General features: G+C 44.1%; 2 protein-coding genes across 2 annotated transcripts; both read left to right on the top strand.

Moving 5' to 3' along the window:
• Window positions 1-228: 228 nt before the first annotated feature.
• On the top strand, window positions 229-669 carry LOC127685810 (ATPase inhibitor, mitochondrial-like). The gene has a single exon (XM_052183410.1). It carries the CDS (start codon window positions 261-263, stop codon window positions 588-590), a length of 330 nt encoding a protein of 109 aa, XP_052039370.1. The 5' UTR covers window positions 229-260; the 3' UTR covers window positions 591-669.
• Window positions 670-3,068: 2,399 nt separating this feature from the next.
• LOC127685806 (microfibrillar-associated protein 1A) lies at window positions 3,069-18,646 on the top strand. The gene is made up of 9 exons (XM_052183404.1): window positions 3,069-3,277; window positions 5,203-5,422; window positions 9,459-9,588; window positions 9,929-10,116; window positions 13,056-13,164; window positions 13,256-13,416; window positions 16,338-16,497; window positions 17,389-17,478; window positions 17,563-18,646. The coding sequence occupies exons 1-9, from the start codon at window positions 3,199-3,201 to the stop codon at window positions 17,743-17,745; spliced, it is 1,320 nt and encodes a 439-aa protein (XP_052039364.1). The 5' UTR covers window positions 3,069-3,198; the 3' UTR covers window positions 17,746-18,646.
• Window positions 18,647-19,930: the final 1,284 nt, after the last annotated feature.

Here is a 19,930-nt window from a genome sequence, read left to right as displayed (position 1 = left end):
TACAGCAAGGACACACTTTTGCACAGCTAGAAAATACAGTATTCATGGGTCATCACAACAGCAGGGTAAAAATCTCTCCTTTGTGGCATTCAGCAGGCCAACATCCACACTCCTCTAAGTCCTGTGCTCTGGACAGAAGTTCTCCAGAGTGAACTGTGGGTAGATGTTGCTTATGCTGCCCCTAGGGAAAGAATTTTAGCATCAATAGTATATAAAGAATTTCCCACACCCGCAGTGGGAGCGGAGCAAAGCCGAAGACAATGGCAGGCTCAGCGCTGGTGGCTCGAGCTCGGCTCGGTATCTGGGGTATGAGGGTCCTACAAACCCGAGGTTTCGCCTCGGACTTGTCGGAGAGCATGGATACGGGCGCCGGCTCCATCCGAGAAGCTGGTGGGGCCTTCGGAAAACGAGAGAAGGCTGAAGAGGATCGGTACTTCCGAGAGAAGACTCGAGAACAGCTGGCCGCCCTGAGAAAACACCATGAAGATGAGATCGACCACCATTCCAAGGAGATCGAGCGTCTGCAGAAGCAAATTGAACGGCATAAGATGAAGATTAAAAACCTAAAGAGTAATCATCATCATCATTAAACGCCACACAGTCAGTCCCTCACAGAGTGGCAGGTATCACTCCCCACTTCTGTAGAGACATTGTTTTGAATGATTTAACATTTGAACATTTGGTCTGTGTGCTACTAACAGATAATAAATTACCACAGGAAAAAAAAAAAAAAGAATTTCCAAATACTTTTTTTTTGGATTTGGTTTTTTCCAGACAGGGTGACTCTGTGCAGCCCTGGCTGTCCTAGAACTCACTCTGTAGACCAGGCTGGCCTCGAACTCAGTTTTTTTTTTTTTTTTTTTTTTTTTTTTTTTTTTTTTGAGACAGGGTTTCTCTGTGCAGCCCTGGCTGTCCTGGAACTCACTCTGTAGACAAGGCTGGCCTCGAACTCAGAAATCCGCTTGCTTCTGCCTCCCAGAGTGCTGGGATTACAGGCATGCGCCACCACTGCCCGGCTGAAGATGGAATCTTAATCGGTAGCCCTGGATGCCCTGGCGCTTTTTGGGTAGACCAGGCTAACCTGAAACTCAGCTTTGCCTGCCCCTGCCTCCTGTGTGCTGGGCATAAAGACATGTGCCACCATGCTTGGGCTACCTTATTTTTTTCCAGATTTTTTATTTTAGATTGTGTATGTGTGTTGGTGGAGTATATGTAGCTTGTATATGAGTGCAGGATTATGAGCTGCCTGATGTGGGAATTAAGACTTGACTTCAGGGGCTGGAGAGATGGCTCAGCGGTTAAGAGCGCTGACTGCTCTTCCAGAGGTCCTGAGTTCAAATCCTAGCAACCACATGGTGGCTCACAACCATCCCTAATGAGATCTGACACCCTCTTCTGGAGTGTCTGAAGACGGTTACAGTGTACTTACATATAATAAATAATAAAAATAAATAAATCTTAAAAAAGAAGACTTGACTTCAGAACCTCTAGAAAAGCAGTAAGTACTCTTAACTGTTAAGCCATCTCTTCACCCTCAGATATTACTACTTACTTATTTGATGTGTGTGTTGTCAGAAATTGAACACATGATCTTTATTGTGGTAGACACCACCAGCCTCTGAGTCTTAACTATACCTAGGTCATGTTAGAGTATACTATAGGCATAATATATGTATAAGAAAAATTATGTGTAAAGTTTATGGTGTTCCTGGTTTCGGACAGCCATTTAGGAGTCTTAGTCATTTATGTGTCCCGATGGGGATAGGGGGACAATTGTGTATTTTGTTCTATGTATAAAATTTCAGAGCTATGAGATTTCTTTTCTTTTTTTTATACAAGCTTCTCAGAAAAGCAGAGAGCTTAAAGGAATGAAAGTGGATGAAAGAGGGAGTACGGTCAAGCAGAGTGGGTAGAGTGTCCCCTAACCTGTACAAGAAGCTCTTGGATTCATTACCAGCAACCATCAGCAGCTGTGGTAGTGTATACACTTCTAATGGTGCTAGCACTTGGGAGACAGGGCTATCCAAAGTTCAATATACCAGGTTCAAGCCCAGCCGGGAATACCTGAAACCCTGTCTTGGACTGGAGAGATGGCAAAGGGCTTAAGAACACTTGCTGCTCTTCCAGAAGTCCTGGATTCAATTCCCCCAAACCTGAGTGACAGTTCACACCTGTCTGTAACTGCCGTTCCAAAACTTTTGACACCCTCACACATGCAGGCAATACACCAATGAACCTAAGATAGGAATAAATTATATATTTTAAAAAAATGGACTGGAGAGATGGCTCAGTGGTTAAGAGCACCGCCTGCTCTTCTATAGGTCCTGAGTTCAATTCCCAGCACCCGAGTGGCAGTTCACACCTGTCTGTAACTGCAGTTCCAAGACTTCTTTCTTTTTCTTTCTCTCTCTCTCTCTCTCTCTCTCTCTCTCTTTCTTTCTTTTGTTTGTTTTGTTTTTCCGAGACAGGGTTTCTCTGTATAGCTCTGGCTATCCTGGAACTCACTCTGTAGACCAGGCTGGCCTCGAACTCAGAAATCCGCCTGACTCTGCCTCCCAGAGTGCTGGGATTACAGGCGTGCGCCACCACCGCCCGGCTGGGGAGGGGGGCTGTTTTCTAGGATGAATTTTCAAGATTGTCACCTTATGAGAAAAAGAGAATGAAGAACATCAGAGAAAATGCTAGCTTTTTTGCTTCCCTTCAGTTAGCTGAGGTATGTATGAAGTTTGTAATGAAGTGAAGGATGCGGGGATTACAAGCGTGTCGCACCTATCCGGATCAAACTGACCGTCAGAGTTTTAAACAATATGCACAAACAGTCCCTCTAAATCGGCTCGGTTTCTTCAAAACATAATAAATGAAACCTTTAATCCTAACCTTCCTAGACCTTACCAAAACCCAAAGAAGCAACTGTCAGCCAGAAAGATCTTCAAATTCTTGACCGGTTGAAGGCGGGAAAGTTGCCTAGGAAGGCGCGCAAATTTCACTCTACCCTTTTAAGCAGTCCACGCACAACCTACATCCAGTTTCCCACAATCCTCTTTTACATACTTCCGGTTCCGCTACCTCTGCCGGAAGTTGTTTCTGTCAGTTGCGCAGCTGTGTCCCGCAGGGCTCGGTGGGAAGCGGTGTCCCGTCCCTTGCTCTTCGTTGTTGGGATTCAGTCCATTTTGGAGAGTCTCCGGGGCAGCCGTCACCATGTCGGTCCCAAGCGCACTCATGAAGCAGCCGCCCATTCAGTCTACGGCTGGGGCCGTCCCAGTTCGCAACGAGAAAGGTACGGGCTCCCCTCCCCACCGGTCGGACCTTACCTCTTTCATCCTGAGTATCTCTCAAACCTGTCTTACGCGGACCACACCAGCTCGGCTGACCATTAAAACCTAGCTTCAGCTTTGTCCTGCGTCCCACCTGAATTCTCAGGTGGCTTTGAGATTTGGGGAAGCGGGCTCCACTTGCATGTATCTGATCGATTTGGTGAGATCCTCTGTGGGAATAAAAAGTAAAGGAGGCTGGAGAGGTGGCTCAGCGCTTAAGATGACATCCTGCTCTGCCAGAGGAGCCCACTTCAATTGCCAGCACCCAAATCAGGCGACTCAACAACCACCTGTGACCCCAAGTCTAGGGCTATATGACACGTCTGGCCTCTGCCAGTACCTACACTTGTGCACATATATACACACACAGCATCGTTACTACTGCTACTACTACTACTACTACTACTACTAATAATAATAATGATAATAATACGGATATGACTCAGCCTTTAAACGATAGGCTCACAACCAGAAGAGTAACAAAAATCAAAATATAAGAAGAAAGTGGGCCAAGCAGTGGTGGCCCACGCTTTTAATCCCAGCACTTGGGAGGCAGAGGCAGGCAGATTTCTGAGTTCGAGGACAGCCTGGTCTACAGAGTGAGTTCCAGGACAGCCAGGACTAAACAGAGAAACCCTGTCTTGAAACACCAAAAAAAAAAAAAGAGAGAGAGACAGAGAGAGAGAGAGAGAGAGAGAGAGAAGAAGAAGAAGAAAGTGAGGTGGAAGTCTGTGTTGTGTGTGTGGTATATATCAAAGCTTTGATTTGCCCCCTTTGGTTAAAAGGGTTTCCTCAGTTATGAAATAATTTGATTCATTTGTAAAATGTTTCTGTTCACTGTTATGGTTTATATTGTTCTTTTATCATTAGTGCATGAATGTTTTGCTTGCTTGAATGGATGGAAACCATGTGGGTGCAGTACCCATAGAAGCCAGAAGAGTATCAAACTGTTATAGACTGCCATGCAGATGCTCAGAAAGTAACCCAAGTCCTCTGCATGAGCAGCAAGTCCTATTAGCTGCTGAGCCAGTTCTTGAGCTCCAACTTGTTTATGTTTTAGAAGAGATCATCTGACTCCGGACAAGAAAGGGCCCCAATTAAATGCTGTCCTTATAAAACTTGTCTTGGTCATGGTGTCTCTTCACAGCAGTAAAACCCTGTCCCAGAGGGAAAAAGTGTGAGTGATAGTTTAGTTTTATGTTCCCACTTAAATTACTCTTGTTAATGTGCTGGGCACTGTTACAAAGAATTTGTTTAATGAGGGTGTGTTTGTTGCTCTTCAATTGATGTGATAAAACACCATGACCAAGGCAATTTATAAAAGAGAGAGTTTTATTTGGGCTCATGATTCCAGAGGATTAGAACCCATGAAGGTAGAGCAAGGCATGGCAGCAGGACGAGGAAGCTGGGGCTCATATCTTGAAGTGCAACCACAAAGCACAGAGACAGACAGAGAGAACACTCAGGCACTGCAGTAGGAATCCATAGGGGTGGTACATGGCTTTGAACCCTCAACGTTCAGCCATGATGGCATGCTTCCTGTAGCAAGGCAGTACCTCCTAAAACTACCCAATCAGCTGGGAACCAAGTGGTCAAAGACCCAAGCCTATGGTGACATTCTCATAAAATCCCCACTAAGTGTTAAGATGACATAACTCGAATGTACAGGGGTGTTGGCGGTTTCTGCACTGTGACTGTTCACATTCCTCTACTTCATTGTCCCCAAGGTGCCTCTTGATGTCTTGGTGTTGATGTTCATAAAATGCCTTCTCATACCGTAGACATTATAAGAAAGTACTGAGAGGTGACTGTGTGGCTGCAGAATGGCTGTCATGTGCTGGGAATTAGGGAAGATGATACTGAAACATACATTATCTTTCCTGACCAGGTGAGATTTCAATGGAAAAGGTGAAGGTCAAACGGTATGTGTCCGGAAAGAGGCCAGATTATGCCCCCATGGAGTCCTCAGATGAAGAGGATGAAGAATTCCAGTTCATTAAGAAAGCCAAGGAACAAGAAGCAGAGCCTGAGGAACAGGAGGAGGAGTCATCCAGTGACCCCCGGCTTCGACGTTTACAGAACCGCATTAGTGAGGATGTGGAGGAGAGGTAAGGACTGGAATTCTGTCCTCCTGAACTGAGACCTCTCTCTCATGGAGATGAAAGTAGCTAGTACTGTGCCTACTGTGTTCCACATGTGCTATCCCAACTACTTTACATTGCTAACTCACCTGTAGAGCCTCCTATGAGGTTGGCACTACTCTACTTGTATGACACTACTCTACCTGTATGACACTACTCTACCTGAGGAGCTAAAGTTGCAGGGAGTGAGGGGAGGGGCGTGGCCAAACTTACCTAGCCAGGGAGTGGCTGCTTCAGAAAACAGCATGTGTTGGTCTGTTGCAGGGAGTCTTAATCTTATAGAAATAAGTCATAAATTTTGTCTGTCTTTCTCTTTCTGTATCTCTATCACTGATACATCATGGACACCCACAATAATAAAAGTACATCTTAAAATTTTTTAAAGTGGGTCAGTGGTGGTGGGCAGGGAGGGGGTTAGAGATATAGCTCAGTGGTTAAGAGCACAGTGTGTTCTTCCAGAAGTCCTGAGTGCGATCCTCAGCACCCACATGGTGGCTCACAACCCTCTATAATGGGATCTGATGCCTACGTGGTGTACATGCAGATACAAGAGTCATAGATATAAATTAAATAAATGTATCTAGTAAAATGTGTAAATTTTTATTCACACACCACAGGAATGCAAACTGCTCTAATGATATATTTGCTTTGGCATTTACATTTGGAGTTTGGAGAGTCGTATGTAACTCAAACTGATGTTGAATTCAATGTAGTAACCACCTGAGCTTTCAACCTTCACTTCTGAAGTGCTGAACATACTGTACCATGCCTGATCCTTTATGTTATTAAATAGGTAGATCCAGGTAACTTAGGTATTTATGTCCTAAAACTAAACCATTTAAAAAGTGTATGCCTACAAAAGGAAAAAAAAAAGTAGTTTTATTAGATTCTAACAAAACCAGTTACTCAGGGCTAGAGAAAACTGGTTAAGAATACTGGCTACTCTTCCAAAGGTCCTGAGTTCAATTCCCAACAATCACATGGTGGCTTACCACCTTCTATAATGATATCTTCTGCCCACTTTTGGCCTGCAGGCAGAACACTGTATCAATAATACATAAGTTATATTTTTTTAAAAAATTTTAAAAGTTGCTTACTAATACAAGTAGAAACTTTCGTCAGACCTTTCATCACAGCAGCCAACAAATATCAGTTTTACAAAAACTACTATGATCCAGTGAAACTGTGAGCTACTTGAGCCATTAAAAAAAAAATCCCTGAGCCGGGCTGTGGTGGCGCACGCCTGTAATCCCAGCACTCTGGGAGGCAGAGGCAGGCAGATTTCTGAGTTCTAGGCCAGCCTGGTCTACAGAGTGAGTTCCAGGACAGCCAGGGCTATACAGAGAAACCCTGTCTCGAAATAAAACAAATCTAAAAAAAAAAAAAATTCCTAACGTGCTCCTAAGATCATGCCTAAAGTAATGTTTTAGGTCCAGCTTACATATGTACTCTTATACTCCTTTATTTGTTCAGTTGTGTGTGTAATTTGTTAATTTTTTTTAGTTTAAAATAAAATTACATAATTTCCACTTTTCTCTCTCCAAACGGCTCCCCCCCTTACTATCTCAAATTCATGGCCTCTTTTCAAATTGCTGATTCTCACACATACCTACCTAAATATATAAATTCAACCCGCTCAGTTTCTATGTTGTTACTCCTGTGTTTGTGTGTGTGTGTGTGTGTGTGTGTGTGTGTGTGTGTGTGTGTGAGTGTATGGTCTCAGGGTTGAACATTTGGTATTCTATAATCAATCAGAGGCAAGGGTGCTTTCCTGAGAAACCTGTTTTCTTTTTTCTTTCTTTTTTTTTTTTTTTGATTTGGTTTTATTCGAGACAGGGTTTCTCTGTGTAGCCCTGGCTGTCCTGGAACTCACTCTGTAGACCAGGCTGGCCTTGAACTCTGAAATCTACCTGCCTCTGCCTCCCAAGTGCTGGGATTAAAGGCGTGCACCACCACCGCCTGGCCCAACAAACATTTTCACAGCAGACTTCCTGTTAGTCTAGCTCTTAAAATCTTTCTGTCCTCTCTTCTACAATATTCTCTAAGCCTTAGGTGCTGGAGTTATGCTATAGAAATTATTAATTGAGACTAGATACCACATGATCACTTGTATTTTGAATTTTGATTGGTTCTGGTTTTCTGTAATGGTCTTCTTCTATTCCAAAGAAAAGATTGAAAGTTGTGAACTACACTTATCTGTGGATATAAGTATAAATATTTAGGATGCACTTAGGAATTAAGATGGATTAGTAAAGTAGTAGCTATAGGTAATCCTCAAAATCCCTGACATCAATAGTGTGGGTGGGGACAGGAGCAGAGTAACTGGCTGGGGTTCCAGTATCAGGCATGATTTCCCTGAGCAAGTCTTAAGTCCATTTAGAGAACTGTTGGATGCCACCAAAATAGATGTGTCATTATTGTACCCTTAGTTACCATGCCATGCTGGTAGTTGTAATTTATAGGCATTGTAGCAGCATAGGTCTTTTCATTGCTTCCCTCCCTTGGAAGCTTGGGTAGTGACTTCTGATAACATGAAAACTAGTCCTTGGGGACCGGAGGGTTTTCTGGGATTTTCCAGATCCTTTGTCCCATTGTGTGGTATCGTCAGCCATGATGACTTGGTCTTTAACCTTTGGGAGGCAACTAAGAGCATCAGTGATAGCCTGTGATGTTTTCATAGTCTTTTGGACTCCCAAAACAACAGGCTCGAAAGGGGCTGCTCATGTCTGGTACTGGGGGTTTGATTATATAGGGTTTTTCTCTTGAGAAGGGAAATGTTGTCTAATAATGTAGGGAATTTTCTTATATATGTGTATATATATATACATATATATATGCACGCACACAAACACATACATACATAACATGTGTGTAGACTTATAAGCGATGAATGTAATTTTAGAAAGCAATATGATTTCTTACGACTTTCTCAGACACACTTACTGTTAATTGTTTTAGTTTCCTAAATCTGAAGGGTTTTTTTTTGTTTGTTTGTTTGTTTGTTTGGGTTTTTTGTTTGTTTGTTTGGTTGGTTGGTTTTTTCGAGTCAGGGTTTCTCTGTGTAGCCCTGGCGGTCCTGGAACTCACTCTGTAGACCAGGCTGGCCTCAAGCTCAGAAATCTACCTGCCTCTGTCTCCCAAGTGCTGGGATTACAGGCGTGCACCACCACGCCTGGCTCCTAGTAGTTTTTCCATCTTAAGACTCAGTGTGAAGGGGCTAGAAAGATAACTCAGGGATTAAGAGCACTGAATGCTCTTCCTGACTTCCTGAGTTCAGTTCCCAGCAACCACATGTTAGCTTACAACCATCTATAATAGGATATGATACCTTCCACCCATGTGTCTCCAGCCAGCAACAGTGTGCTCATATAAATTAAATAAATTAATTAAAAAGAAAAAAAAAGGCTCACTGTGAGTCAGGCTATTGTGGCACATACCTTTGATCCCAGAACTAGTGATGCAGAGGCAGGCAGATCTTCCATGAGGTTGAGGCCAGCCTGGTCTACAGGTTGAGTTTTTTTTTTTTTTTAAATAGATTTAACTCTTTTTTTTAATATTTATTTATTTATTATATGTAAGTACACTGTAGCTGTCTTCAGACGCCAGAAGAGGGTATCAGATCTCTTTACGGATGGTTGTGAGCCACCATGTGGATGCTGGGATTTGAGCTCATGACCTTTGGAAGAGCAGTCGGTGCTCTTACCAGCTGAGCCATCTCTCCAGCCCCAGATTGAGTTTTAGGAGAACCAGGTGTACACAGTGAAACCCTGTCTTAAAAAAGGGTCAGGGGTCATTGTGGTAACTCAAACCTGTTATCCCAGGTCTAGAGATGCCAAAGCAGGAGGATTGCCATGTTTGGACTACATAGCAAGTTGCAGACCAGCCTGGGCTAACGATAAAACTCTGGTGAGAGGCAGAGAGAGAAGAGTGGGAAGGGGAAGAAAGTAAATTTTTTTTTTGACTTTTTGACATTAATAGTACACTTGGAAATTCTGCTTTTCAGATTGGCTCGACACAGAAAAATAGTGGAACCTGAAGTAGTAGGAGAAAGTGACTCAGAAGTAGAAGGAGATGCTTGGCGCATGGACCGAGAGGATAGCAGTGAGGAAGAGGAGGAAGAAATTGACGATGAAGTAAGAGGGGAAGAGATGGGATCCCTGCCCCCCACAGACAACCCCCACCACCCCTCCCTTCCCCCCACAGGGTATAAGAAGAATTGGGACCAGTGCTCCCTTGTTGAAGCAATAAAGGCACAAGATCTGCTCCTTTTAGCAAAACTCTGATTGCATTCCCTGGTTTTTGGGTTAAGACTGAAAATGAAATCATGCTGAGTTATGCTTACCCATGTCAGAGTTTCTTGAACCTGTTGAAGACAGGAGCTCGGTAGTGGGACTTGGGTTTAGCCTTTAGCATCAACAAAACAGACCTGAAACATTTGAATAACATGTATGCCTTACATATATGCCTTGATAGGAAATAGAGCGTCGTCGTGGCATGATGCGCCAGCGAGCACAGGAGAGAAAAAATGAAGAGATGGAGGTCATGGAGCTGGAAGACGAAGGACGCTCTGGGGAGGAGTCTGAGTCAGAGTCAGAGTACGAGGAGTACACAGACAGTGAAGATGAAATGGAGCCTCGACTTAAGCCTGTCTTCATTCGGAATTAAGTATCTGCCAGGCCTGCTAAGCCAGGCTTAAATTCCCTGCAACTCAGTAGGTTTGGCCAGGGGGAGCTAATTCAAGGCCAGCTTGAGCTACAGAATTAGTTTAAAACAAGCCTGGACTACTTAAGAAAACCCTCTGATTCTCAAGAAGGAAACTAGAGATATAATAGTCAAAGAAAGGCAGACACCACATAACTATGCTCTAATTCTGACAAAAAAAAAGGTTCTGTATGCAATATTTCCTGCAGTGGAAGTCTTCTGGGTGCTGTGTGCTTAAGTGCTAGCAGGGGAGGTGCTGACAAGTAGCCAGATGTTAGCAGAGAGCCAGAGCTTGCTTGCATATCCCCCTTTCAAATTAAGAGGCATATGTCTGCCTAAAGGTAATGGGCGCCGGGTGAGGGTGGGGGTGCCGTGTACCTTCAGATGTTCCTGTTGTGCAGTGTAAGCTGACTTGAATCACTATTAGGTCAAGGCTGGTCTCAGACTGTGACCTCTTGCCTCAGCCTCCTAAGTGCTGCACTTAGAAGCACAGATTCATGTGCTACCATGCCTGGCTGATCCTTTTTTTTAGATTGATGTATTTACTATGTATACAGTGTTCTGCCTCCATGTATCCCCGCACAGAGACAGAGGGTGCCAGATCTCCTTATAGGTGGATTTGAGCCAGCATGTAGTTGGTGGGATTTGAACTCAGGATCTCTGGAAACACAGAGATGGTTCTTCTGAACCATCTCTCCAGCACAGCTAATCAATTTTCTATGAGTTTTTGCTTTATTTTAGTGGTACTAGAGATGAAACCCATGCATATGTTAGAAAAGTACTGTAACACATCTTCAGGGGAAATCATGTTTTAAGGACAAAATTAAGCTTGTGAAACAAAGTTTTGTTTCTTTCCTAATGCCCAGGAAACCTATTATATTAATATATTGACAATGATTTATAGTCAACTCAGGAAGATGCATCTTAGGCTGTCTATTACCAATGACTAAGGAAGTGTTGGTGCTATCAAGTCCTGGGATGGAGCTAGACATTGGGGCATACACCTGTAATCCACAATTTAGGGAGATAGTACATAGGATACTATCTCAAACAGCCAGGGTTCAAGGCCAGCCTGACTGCATAGGAAAGTTCAAGGCCTGTGTAAGGCTTGCATGGGGTACACCAGACCCCATCTCAAAACAACACACAGACCTAGGGTGAACTACCTGGGCCTGGTGACACAACCCATAGCTGCTGTAGAGGCTTAAAGAAGAGGATCCGATTCAAGGACAGGTTGGACAACATAGTGCCACCTTGTGTCAAAAGTAAAAATAGCAGGACCAGTAAGATTCTTGATGTCAAGCCTGATGGCTGACTTTGATCTCCAGCTCTCACATGGTGAAGGAGAAAACCACCCCAAAAGTTGTCCCCTGACCTTCATAATATCCGCATACCATGCATTCATGGGCTCAATACAGTCAATATTATGGAGAGATAGCTCAGAGTGACAGATCTGGTTGCTCTTCCCAAAGACCTGGGTTCAGTACCCAAGAGCCATACTGTGGCTCATAACTGGGCATGACTCCAGCTCCAGGGGATTTGATGCCCTCTTCTGGCCTCTATGGATACCAGGCATTCACTCACTAGACAGACAGACATATAAGCCAGACATCCAAACAGAAGAAAGCTTTTAAAAATTTATTGGTTTGGGGGGTTTATTTTGTTGTTGCTGCTGTTGTCGGGTTTTTTTTGTTGTTGTTGTTGTTGTTTTTTTTTGTTTTGTTTTTTTTTGTTTTTTTTTTTTTCCCCAGACAGGGTTTCTCTGTGTGCTTCTGGCTGTCCAGGAACTCAGTCTGTAGACCAGGCTGGCCTGGAACTCAGAAATCTGCCTGCTTCTGCTTCCCAAGGGCTGGGATTAAAGGCATGAGCCGCCACTGCCCAGCTAAGGTTTATTGCTTTGAATAATAATAGCAATGAATAAAAGAGCAGAGCTAGTAATGGTTAGTAGACCACTTGTCTCATGTGTACCAAATCCAGGTTTCAAATCCCATTACCTGGATATGGGGAAGAAGCCATGATCGATTTAGGGACAGGAATAAAAGCTCACTTGATAGGCTACTTGTTTAGCTGGGCATTGTGGGAATTGCTTACAGTCCTAACATTCTGGGATGCAGAGGCAGGAGGATTGCCATGAGTTTGAGACTAGCCAGACCTATATAGAAGTCTTGTCAATCAAAACAAAATAGGACTGGAGAGGTGGTTCAGCAGTTAAGAGCACTGACTCTTCTATGGGAGGTCCTGAGTTCAAATCCCAGCATCCACATGGTGGCTCACAACCATCCATAATGAGATCTGATGCCCTCTTCTAGGGTATCTTAAGACAGCTACATTGTACTCACAAATAACAAATAAATCTTAAAAAAAAAAAAAGGTGGCTAGAAAGATAGGTCAGTGGTTAATTGCACTAATTGTCTCCAGATTCAATTCCCAGCACCCACGTGACAAATAATAACCATCTGTAACTCCAGATCCAGGGCATCCCGTGGCGCTCTCCTGGCCGTGGTGAGCATCAGAAAAAGAACTGCATGTGGTAGTGCCTGTACTCAGTGCCCTTAGTGCCTGTACTCAGGAGGCAGAGGCAGAGGCAAGTGGATGTTCCTGTGCTCTATGCCTCCCAGATCCACACAGGGCGTTCCCAGCCAGCCAGGGCTATGTACACAGACCCTGTCTTAAAAACTAAGAGGAATGAAAATGAAAAGGTATTAAGAAAAGTTTTGATAAAGGTCAGGCTTGTAACCTGCCAAGCATACACAAAAGTCTGGATTCAGTCTCTGTCCGGAGGAAAGAGAGCTGAGATGCTTCCTGGTTTGGGCTTTATCCGATTTGGACAGGACTAGGTGTACAGGCACACAGTTCCCTCTAAGGACTTCAGGAACTAACACGACCTTCTTTAATGCAGGAAGGACCGGGTGACAGTTCAAGAACGAGAAGCAGAGGCCCTGAAACAGAAGGAACTGGAACAGGAGGCAAAGCGCATGGCTGAGGAGCGGCGCAAGTACACCCTCAAGGTCGTGGGCGGGCCCTGGGGCGAGGGCACGGGGCTGTGTGCTGGGCATGGGAGAGGGACAGGCCAGTCGCTGAATTGTTTGCCTTATGCAGATTGTAGAAGAAGAGACCAAGAAAGAGCTGGAGGAGAACAAGCGGTCTCTTGCCGCCCTGGACGCGCTCAATACGGATGATGAAAATGATGAGGAGGAGTATGAGGCATGGAAGGTCCGCGAGCTCAAAAGAATCAAGCGGGAAAGAGAGGACCGAGAAGCGTGAGTGAGGGGTGGGCGTGGGCCTGGTGCCTCAGAAGGCACTGGTTCATTGTCAACAGCCAAGACCCCTTTACTTTCCTGTTCTCTCATGCCATGACTCAGAATGGAGTCGCTTGAAACAACAGTTCTGTGTTTTCCTCAGTTGTTGGGGAGGACCCAGCAGTTCCTTCACCTGGTAATCTCAGTGGCTCCTTGTATGGCCTCCAGGTGCAGGACTGAGTGGGCCAGCGTGTCCAGAAGCCCTTCCCTGGTGTGTGGATGGTTGAATGTGGCTTTAGCTTCTGGTGTCTTGGTACTGCACCTCTGGGCAGAGGTAAAAACCGGCAAGGACTCCTGTGTTCTGGGTTCCAGAGCTCATATGTCACTTCTGGGATGTGTCTATTAGTCAGAAGGAGCCACAGGGCAGCTCAGGAGCAAGGTGTGGAGCAGCAGATTCTCGTGTAGGACAGCAGAGCTGGGAACACCTTGAAAAGCAAGTTCATTTCTGAACTGCTAACCCACAAAGTGCAGCCACCACTGTCTCTGTTTTGTAGTTTCTGGGGTTCGTATTCTTGCTTTTTGTTTTTTTGTTTTTCCTTCCTTTGAGGCAGGGTTCTTGGCTGCCCTAGACCTCACTGTGTAGTCCAGGCTGCCCCTAAATTCACAGAGATGCACGTGCCTCTGACCCAGCCTCTGCCTCCTGAGTGCTGGACTCAAAGGATTTTGCTACCATGCCAGGCTTGAGATGTTCTAATTATGTGCATATGTGTGCAGATGTGAACCTGTATGAGTGTAGGTGCCTGTGGGATCTGAGGCAGGGCATCACATCCCTGAGAGCTGGACTTAGTCTTTGACATTATTTTTGTTGTTGCGATTCAAGAGAGTGTTCTCTATAGACCAGGCTCAACTCAAGCTTACACTATGTAGCCAGGGGTGACCTTGAGCCTCTGCTCCTCTGGCTGTGTCTGCTGAGTGCTAGCTATAAGCATGTCTGGCCTGGCTTATCAAAGTGGCAGCCCACAGAGGAGATAAAGAATCAGTGAGGGGAGAGGAGAAGTCTCTCAACTCTGACTGACTAGCAATCAGGTGCTTCTTTATTTATATAGGTTTCACTGAACAAAGACTTAACATTATCCAAGAAGTACAGACTAAATGTGTGATGCTTCATTACATGTCCATGGTTACAAATTCAGTCACACCTAGGAAGTACAAATAAAGCAGATTTTATTTTTTTTTAAATCTTTTATTTATTTATTTATTGTATGTAAGTACACTGTAGGTATCAGATCTCTTTATGGATGGTTGTTAACCTACCATGTGGATGCTGGGATTCGAACTCATGACCTTTGGAAGAGCAGTCAGTGTTCTTACCCACTGAGCCATCTCTCCAGCCCCAGCAGATTTTATTTTTATTATCCGCTCTATAACTCCAACTTAATCTAAATAATGTCACCTATAAAGCAAACACACTAATTATATGACAGCCTACTCTTAGGACGACAGTATTTGAACTTTTGCTGGAGCACTTTTGAAGCCCTCCAGACAAACAGACAAGATCTGAGCCAGCCTTTTATGAAATAGCAAATACTACTCCATAACTTCTTATATCGTTTCATCATCTATGCTAGAAAGTAAGAAAAGTTTCTTATTCCCTGAGTTGTATTCCTTCAGCGATATAACCTGTGTAATCCCCAATCTTTAAACTACATATTCAGAGAGCTCTAGATGTATTGTAAAAAGAGTCCGTGAGTCTGTAACCTATTCTCCTGGTCAGTCATAGGTTGTCAGTTGTCTCTGTTCACCCTGTACCTATTACTCTGTGTGAGTTGGTTTAGTGGTGGACACCCCCCCCACTTCCCCCCCACCCCCTGAGAAGTTTCATGAGGTACTGACTTCTTATTGGTGCTTGTCTGTGTTTAATGACCTCTAGTGCATAAGGAATACTTCTAAAAAGAGACAGATAAAGTTAAAAGTTGAAGTTTGTAAGACTTTCTCTAGAAAGACTCAATCATAATTTTCTCAGGAAATGACATAAAATGAATCGTAATAAAGAAAGTCCCCGTAATGCAAAGTGCAGAGACCATCCCCACAGTGAGAGACAGATGACAGCACAGGCAGCGTTGGGCAAAGCTTTCCTGGAACTGTTTCAGCTGGGCTGGATTCATGACTTTCGCCCTTTCCGGTGGCTATGACTGTGTCACCCAGGTTCTGTGGTGCTAGGAAGAGGAACCAGGGTGTCAAGGACCCTGTGAAAGCACCACAGCACTGAGCCACTTCCCCAACCCTTGTGTTAAGCATCACTGTTAAATTATGCGTACACGTATTTTTTTCTGAGAAAGAATGTGACGTCCCTTTCTCCCCCAGCATAAGGTGAAGAGCCACTGTACTTAATATTGATACTCCTTCATTTGTGACACGATGCCTGGCTTATGCAGGATTATAAGCAGAGTCTTACCAGTTATTTTGAATTCATTCTCATTTTGTTTTAAAAGCTAAGATATTTGATGGAAAACACAATTAGTATTATAGAATCAAGCAGTAAGAATATGTCTGAACCCCAGAAAGGCTAGAATCACCTTGGGACACTTATAGTCCTGCCCTGGCAAACATAATAATGAAGACCGGCTCCTGTTTTCTTTCTTTCTGGGACTCCTGAACTTGACTTCTAACAAGTAGTGACAAGGACTGAAGATGTATTTGGGTAGCAGCGTGAGTCTGTCCATAATCCTACAGGTGGGAGATGAGGCATGAGGTTGAGACTTGCAGACCAGCACATATCAGATGTGCTATGAGTCATTGAGTGAGTGAGTGAGTGAAGGAATGAGTGGATGAAATGTGGGGAAAGTGACTAATGGCTGAAAGAAGATGAGACCATTATGTAATCTTGAGATATTTGGAGTGTCTGACTTTGGAAAATACCCCTACTTTTGCTCTGTGCATAGGCTTGAAAAGGAGAAAGCAGAAATTGAACGCATGAGAAACCTGACTGAGGAAGAAAGGCGGGCTGAACTTCGGGCAAATGGCAAAGTCATTACCAACAAAGCTGTGAAAGGCAAATACAAGTTTTTACAAAAGTATTATCACCGAGGTGCCTTCTTCATGGTGAGTGCAAGGAGGGTCAGAGAACTGGGCCGTGGGAATAACTTACAGGCATGTCCAACCCTTCATCACTGTCTGTGCACACTAAGAACCATGCAGTGAAGTTACAGAAACAGAAGTCTCCGTAACATGCTTTAAAGAGTAGGCTTACAGCTCTGTGTTGGGCCACATTCGTAGCTGTCCTGAGGCACAGTCAGAGCAGTACACTTCCAGTCCTTTTCCCTAGAACGAGAATTCCCTTGCCACTGACACTGTCTTGTGCTGTTTGCCTGAGAAGAACCTAAACATAGCAAAAAGCATTACCAAGGAAGCAGCGAGAACCAACCACTGCTTTGTTCTAAAGGCAGCTCTCAAACAGGGATGGGGAGGGGCCCTGAGCTCCTGTGGCTGTGACCTGGATACTCCGCTAGCCAGGTCCTACAAACCAGGTACAGATAGAGCTCGAGCATAAATGTGCGGCTAACAGCGAAGTATGAGAATACTGTAAAGATTTTCAAAGGCAGGTGTTCATATTCTACAGTTTATAACTCATAAGATGTGGGTAAATGAACATATGAGAGATACTCAAATTTTGAATCGAGATCATTGAGAGAATGATATTCTTTCTTATAGTGAAACCGGGAAAAGAATCTGACTTGGAAATGTTAGGATATTATATTTCCAGTTCTAAAAGCATGTGCAAGTAAAGGTACGCATACAAAGATTAGAGATTTAGGGAGCAACAGGCTTTGGGAAGCAGCAGTGTGAGGGAAACCCATCTTCCCAAGCAAGGTACAAGCCCTGGAAGAAAGGCTCACCACCCTCTGGTTCTCTTTGGGTCTTTGGTGTTGCATTGCAGGTTTGTGTTTGCATAAATGAGCGGTAAAGCCACAGACTGATAGATTCTCTTCACAGGATGAGGATGAAGAAGTCTACAAGAGAGACTTTAGCGCACCTACTCTTGAGGACCACTTCAACAAAACCATTCTTCCAAAAGTCATGCAGGTATGGGGGGATCCTCAGGAAGAGAAATCAGACTGGGGCTGGGCCATCAGATGTTTCATGTTGTAATCATCCATCCTCTTTCAGGTCAAGAATTTTGGACGGTCTGGTCGCACCAAGTACACCCACCTTGTCGATCAAGATACCACTTCCTTTGACTCTGCCTGGGGCCAAGAGAGTGCCCAGAACACAAAATTCTTTAAACAAAAGGCAGCGGGGGTACGAGATGTATTTGAGCGACCATCTGCCAAGAAGAGGAAAACCACCTAGGCTTCAACTGTTTATTCCAGCTGTGGGACACACGGGGATCTGGCCCTCAATTTTCTTGAACATACTTCTTGTATAGAGCTTTCCAGACTTGCCGCCATTACTTGTGTTTGAAGGTGCTTTGTAAGAGGTTTGGACTCATAACGAGAAACCCCAGAAAAGCACTAACCAGGCAGGGTTAGAGGCTTCCCACTTAAAACTATTCCTGAGAAATCTTAGGTTTTTCTCCCTTGGCTTCCCATATTGATTTGGGACTCTTCTGAGTTTCTTTTTCCAGCCTGGATCAGATACCCAGACATGTGAATGGATGGCTCATGATTTCTTCCTTAGAGTTAGGAATAGGCTACCAGGAAATCCAAGCTCAGTCCAACCTGTTTTTACATTTGTGGTGTTGAATCTACTTTTCTAAGTAAATATACTTTTAGATCTGTGTGTGTGTGTGTGTGTGTGTGTGTGTGAGTGTGTGTGTGTGAGTGTTTTAAGAGAAAAAAACCACATAACAAATATCGTTACTATAATATTAGGAAAAAACTTGTATAAATCACTGAATAGAGGCTGAGTACAGTGGCACATGCCTTCAGTCCCTACACTAAAAGCCAGGGTCCCACGGAGATCTCTCATTCCAGGCCAGCCATAACTACACAGTGGGCCCTGTCTCAAAAAGGAAAAGTTGTAGTAACTAAAAGTCTAGCCCAGTAGATTACACACACCTGTAATCCCAGCACTTGGGAGGAAGAAACAGGAAAATCAAGAGCACAGTCATCCAAACTAGACATGGTGGCACCCACCTTTAATCCCAGCACCAGGTAGGTAGAGATAGGCAGATATGAGTTCAAGGCCAGCCTGGTCCACAGAGCAAGGGACAACCAGGGCTACACAGAGAAACCTTGTCTCAAAAAATAAAGAGTTCAGCCAGGCGGTGGTGGCGCATGCCTGTAATCCCAGCACTCTGAGAGGCAGAAGCAAGTGGATTTCTGAGTTCGAGGCCAGCCTGGTCTACAGAATGAGTTCCAGGACAGCCAGGGCTACACAGAGAAACCCTGTCTCGAGAAAAACAAATCCAATAAACCAAATAAATAGAGTTCTGTCATTTTTAACCTACATAGTTTAGGGCTTTCCTGGTCCATATAAGACTCTGTCTCAAAACAAAATAAAACAAACTTTAAATAATATATATATATATAGCAGGGAAATAGGCAAAGATGTTTTTCTCTCCTCCATACTAGAATTAGAACCCAGGGCATAGAAAATACTTGCCAAGTATTCTATTGTTGAGCTATTTCTCCAGTTCATTTGGCATGGGTGCTTGTGTGTGTGTTTTCCAGAAAAAGTCTCACTAAGCGACTTATGCACACCTTGAAGTTGAGAACCCTGCCAGGGGGTCTTAGCAATCTGCATTTGATCCCACAGATCTACATAGTGCTAGAAAATGACATCTGGCTACCAGCAAATTAATATCTGACTTTCATATGTATTCCATGGAATGTATGTATTAGTGTTCACATGCATTGTAATTTAAAAAGAAAGGGGGGAAAAAGCATCTGAGTGTGGTCGTGCACATCTTTAATCCCACTACTCAGGAGGTAGAGGCAGGTGGATCTCAGAGACCATCCTGGTCTACAGAGTGAGTTCCAAGATGCACAGGGCTAAAACAGAAATCCTGCTTCAAAAGTCTAGCTGGAGGGAACTCTGAAGCCTCTGGCTTCCAGGGCACCTGCACTCATGAGCCGATAAAGAAAACACAGTTTAAAATCTGTTTAAGCCAGGCGGTGTGGTGCATGCCTATAATCCCAGTACTCTGGGAGGCAGAGGCAGGCAGGGCTACAGAATGAATTCCTGGACAGCCAGGGCAATAACAGAGAAACCCTGTCTCAAAAAAAAACCAAATCCAAAAAATAAAAAATAAAATCTCTTTAAAAAAAAAAAAAAAGACTGGCCAGTGGTACTCAACTGTTAGTCTCAACTACTTGAGAGGCTGAAGGCAATCTCTTTACTCAATGTTCTGGAGAAACCTGGACAATACAGTATAACTTGTCTTAAAAAAACAAGTTAGAGGTGTGTTCATTAGTAGAGTAACTGCCCTAGAGAGAATGGGTAAGGCCCTAGTGTTTATTCTCAGCACCTTAACCCCTACAAGACCCACTGATAACCAGCAATGGTGGAACAGGCCTTTATGGAGGCAGAGGGA

This window comes from Apodemus sylvaticus, chromosome 5 (genome assembly GCF_947179515.1).
Source record: "Apodemus sylvaticus chromosome 5, mApoSyl1.1, whole genome shotgun sequence".
Classification (NCBI taxonomy): Eukaryota; Metazoa; Chordata; class Mammalia; order Rodentia; family Muridae; genus Apodemus; species Apodemus sylvaticus.
This window is presented reverse-complemented; position numbering and strand designations above follow the sequence as displayed.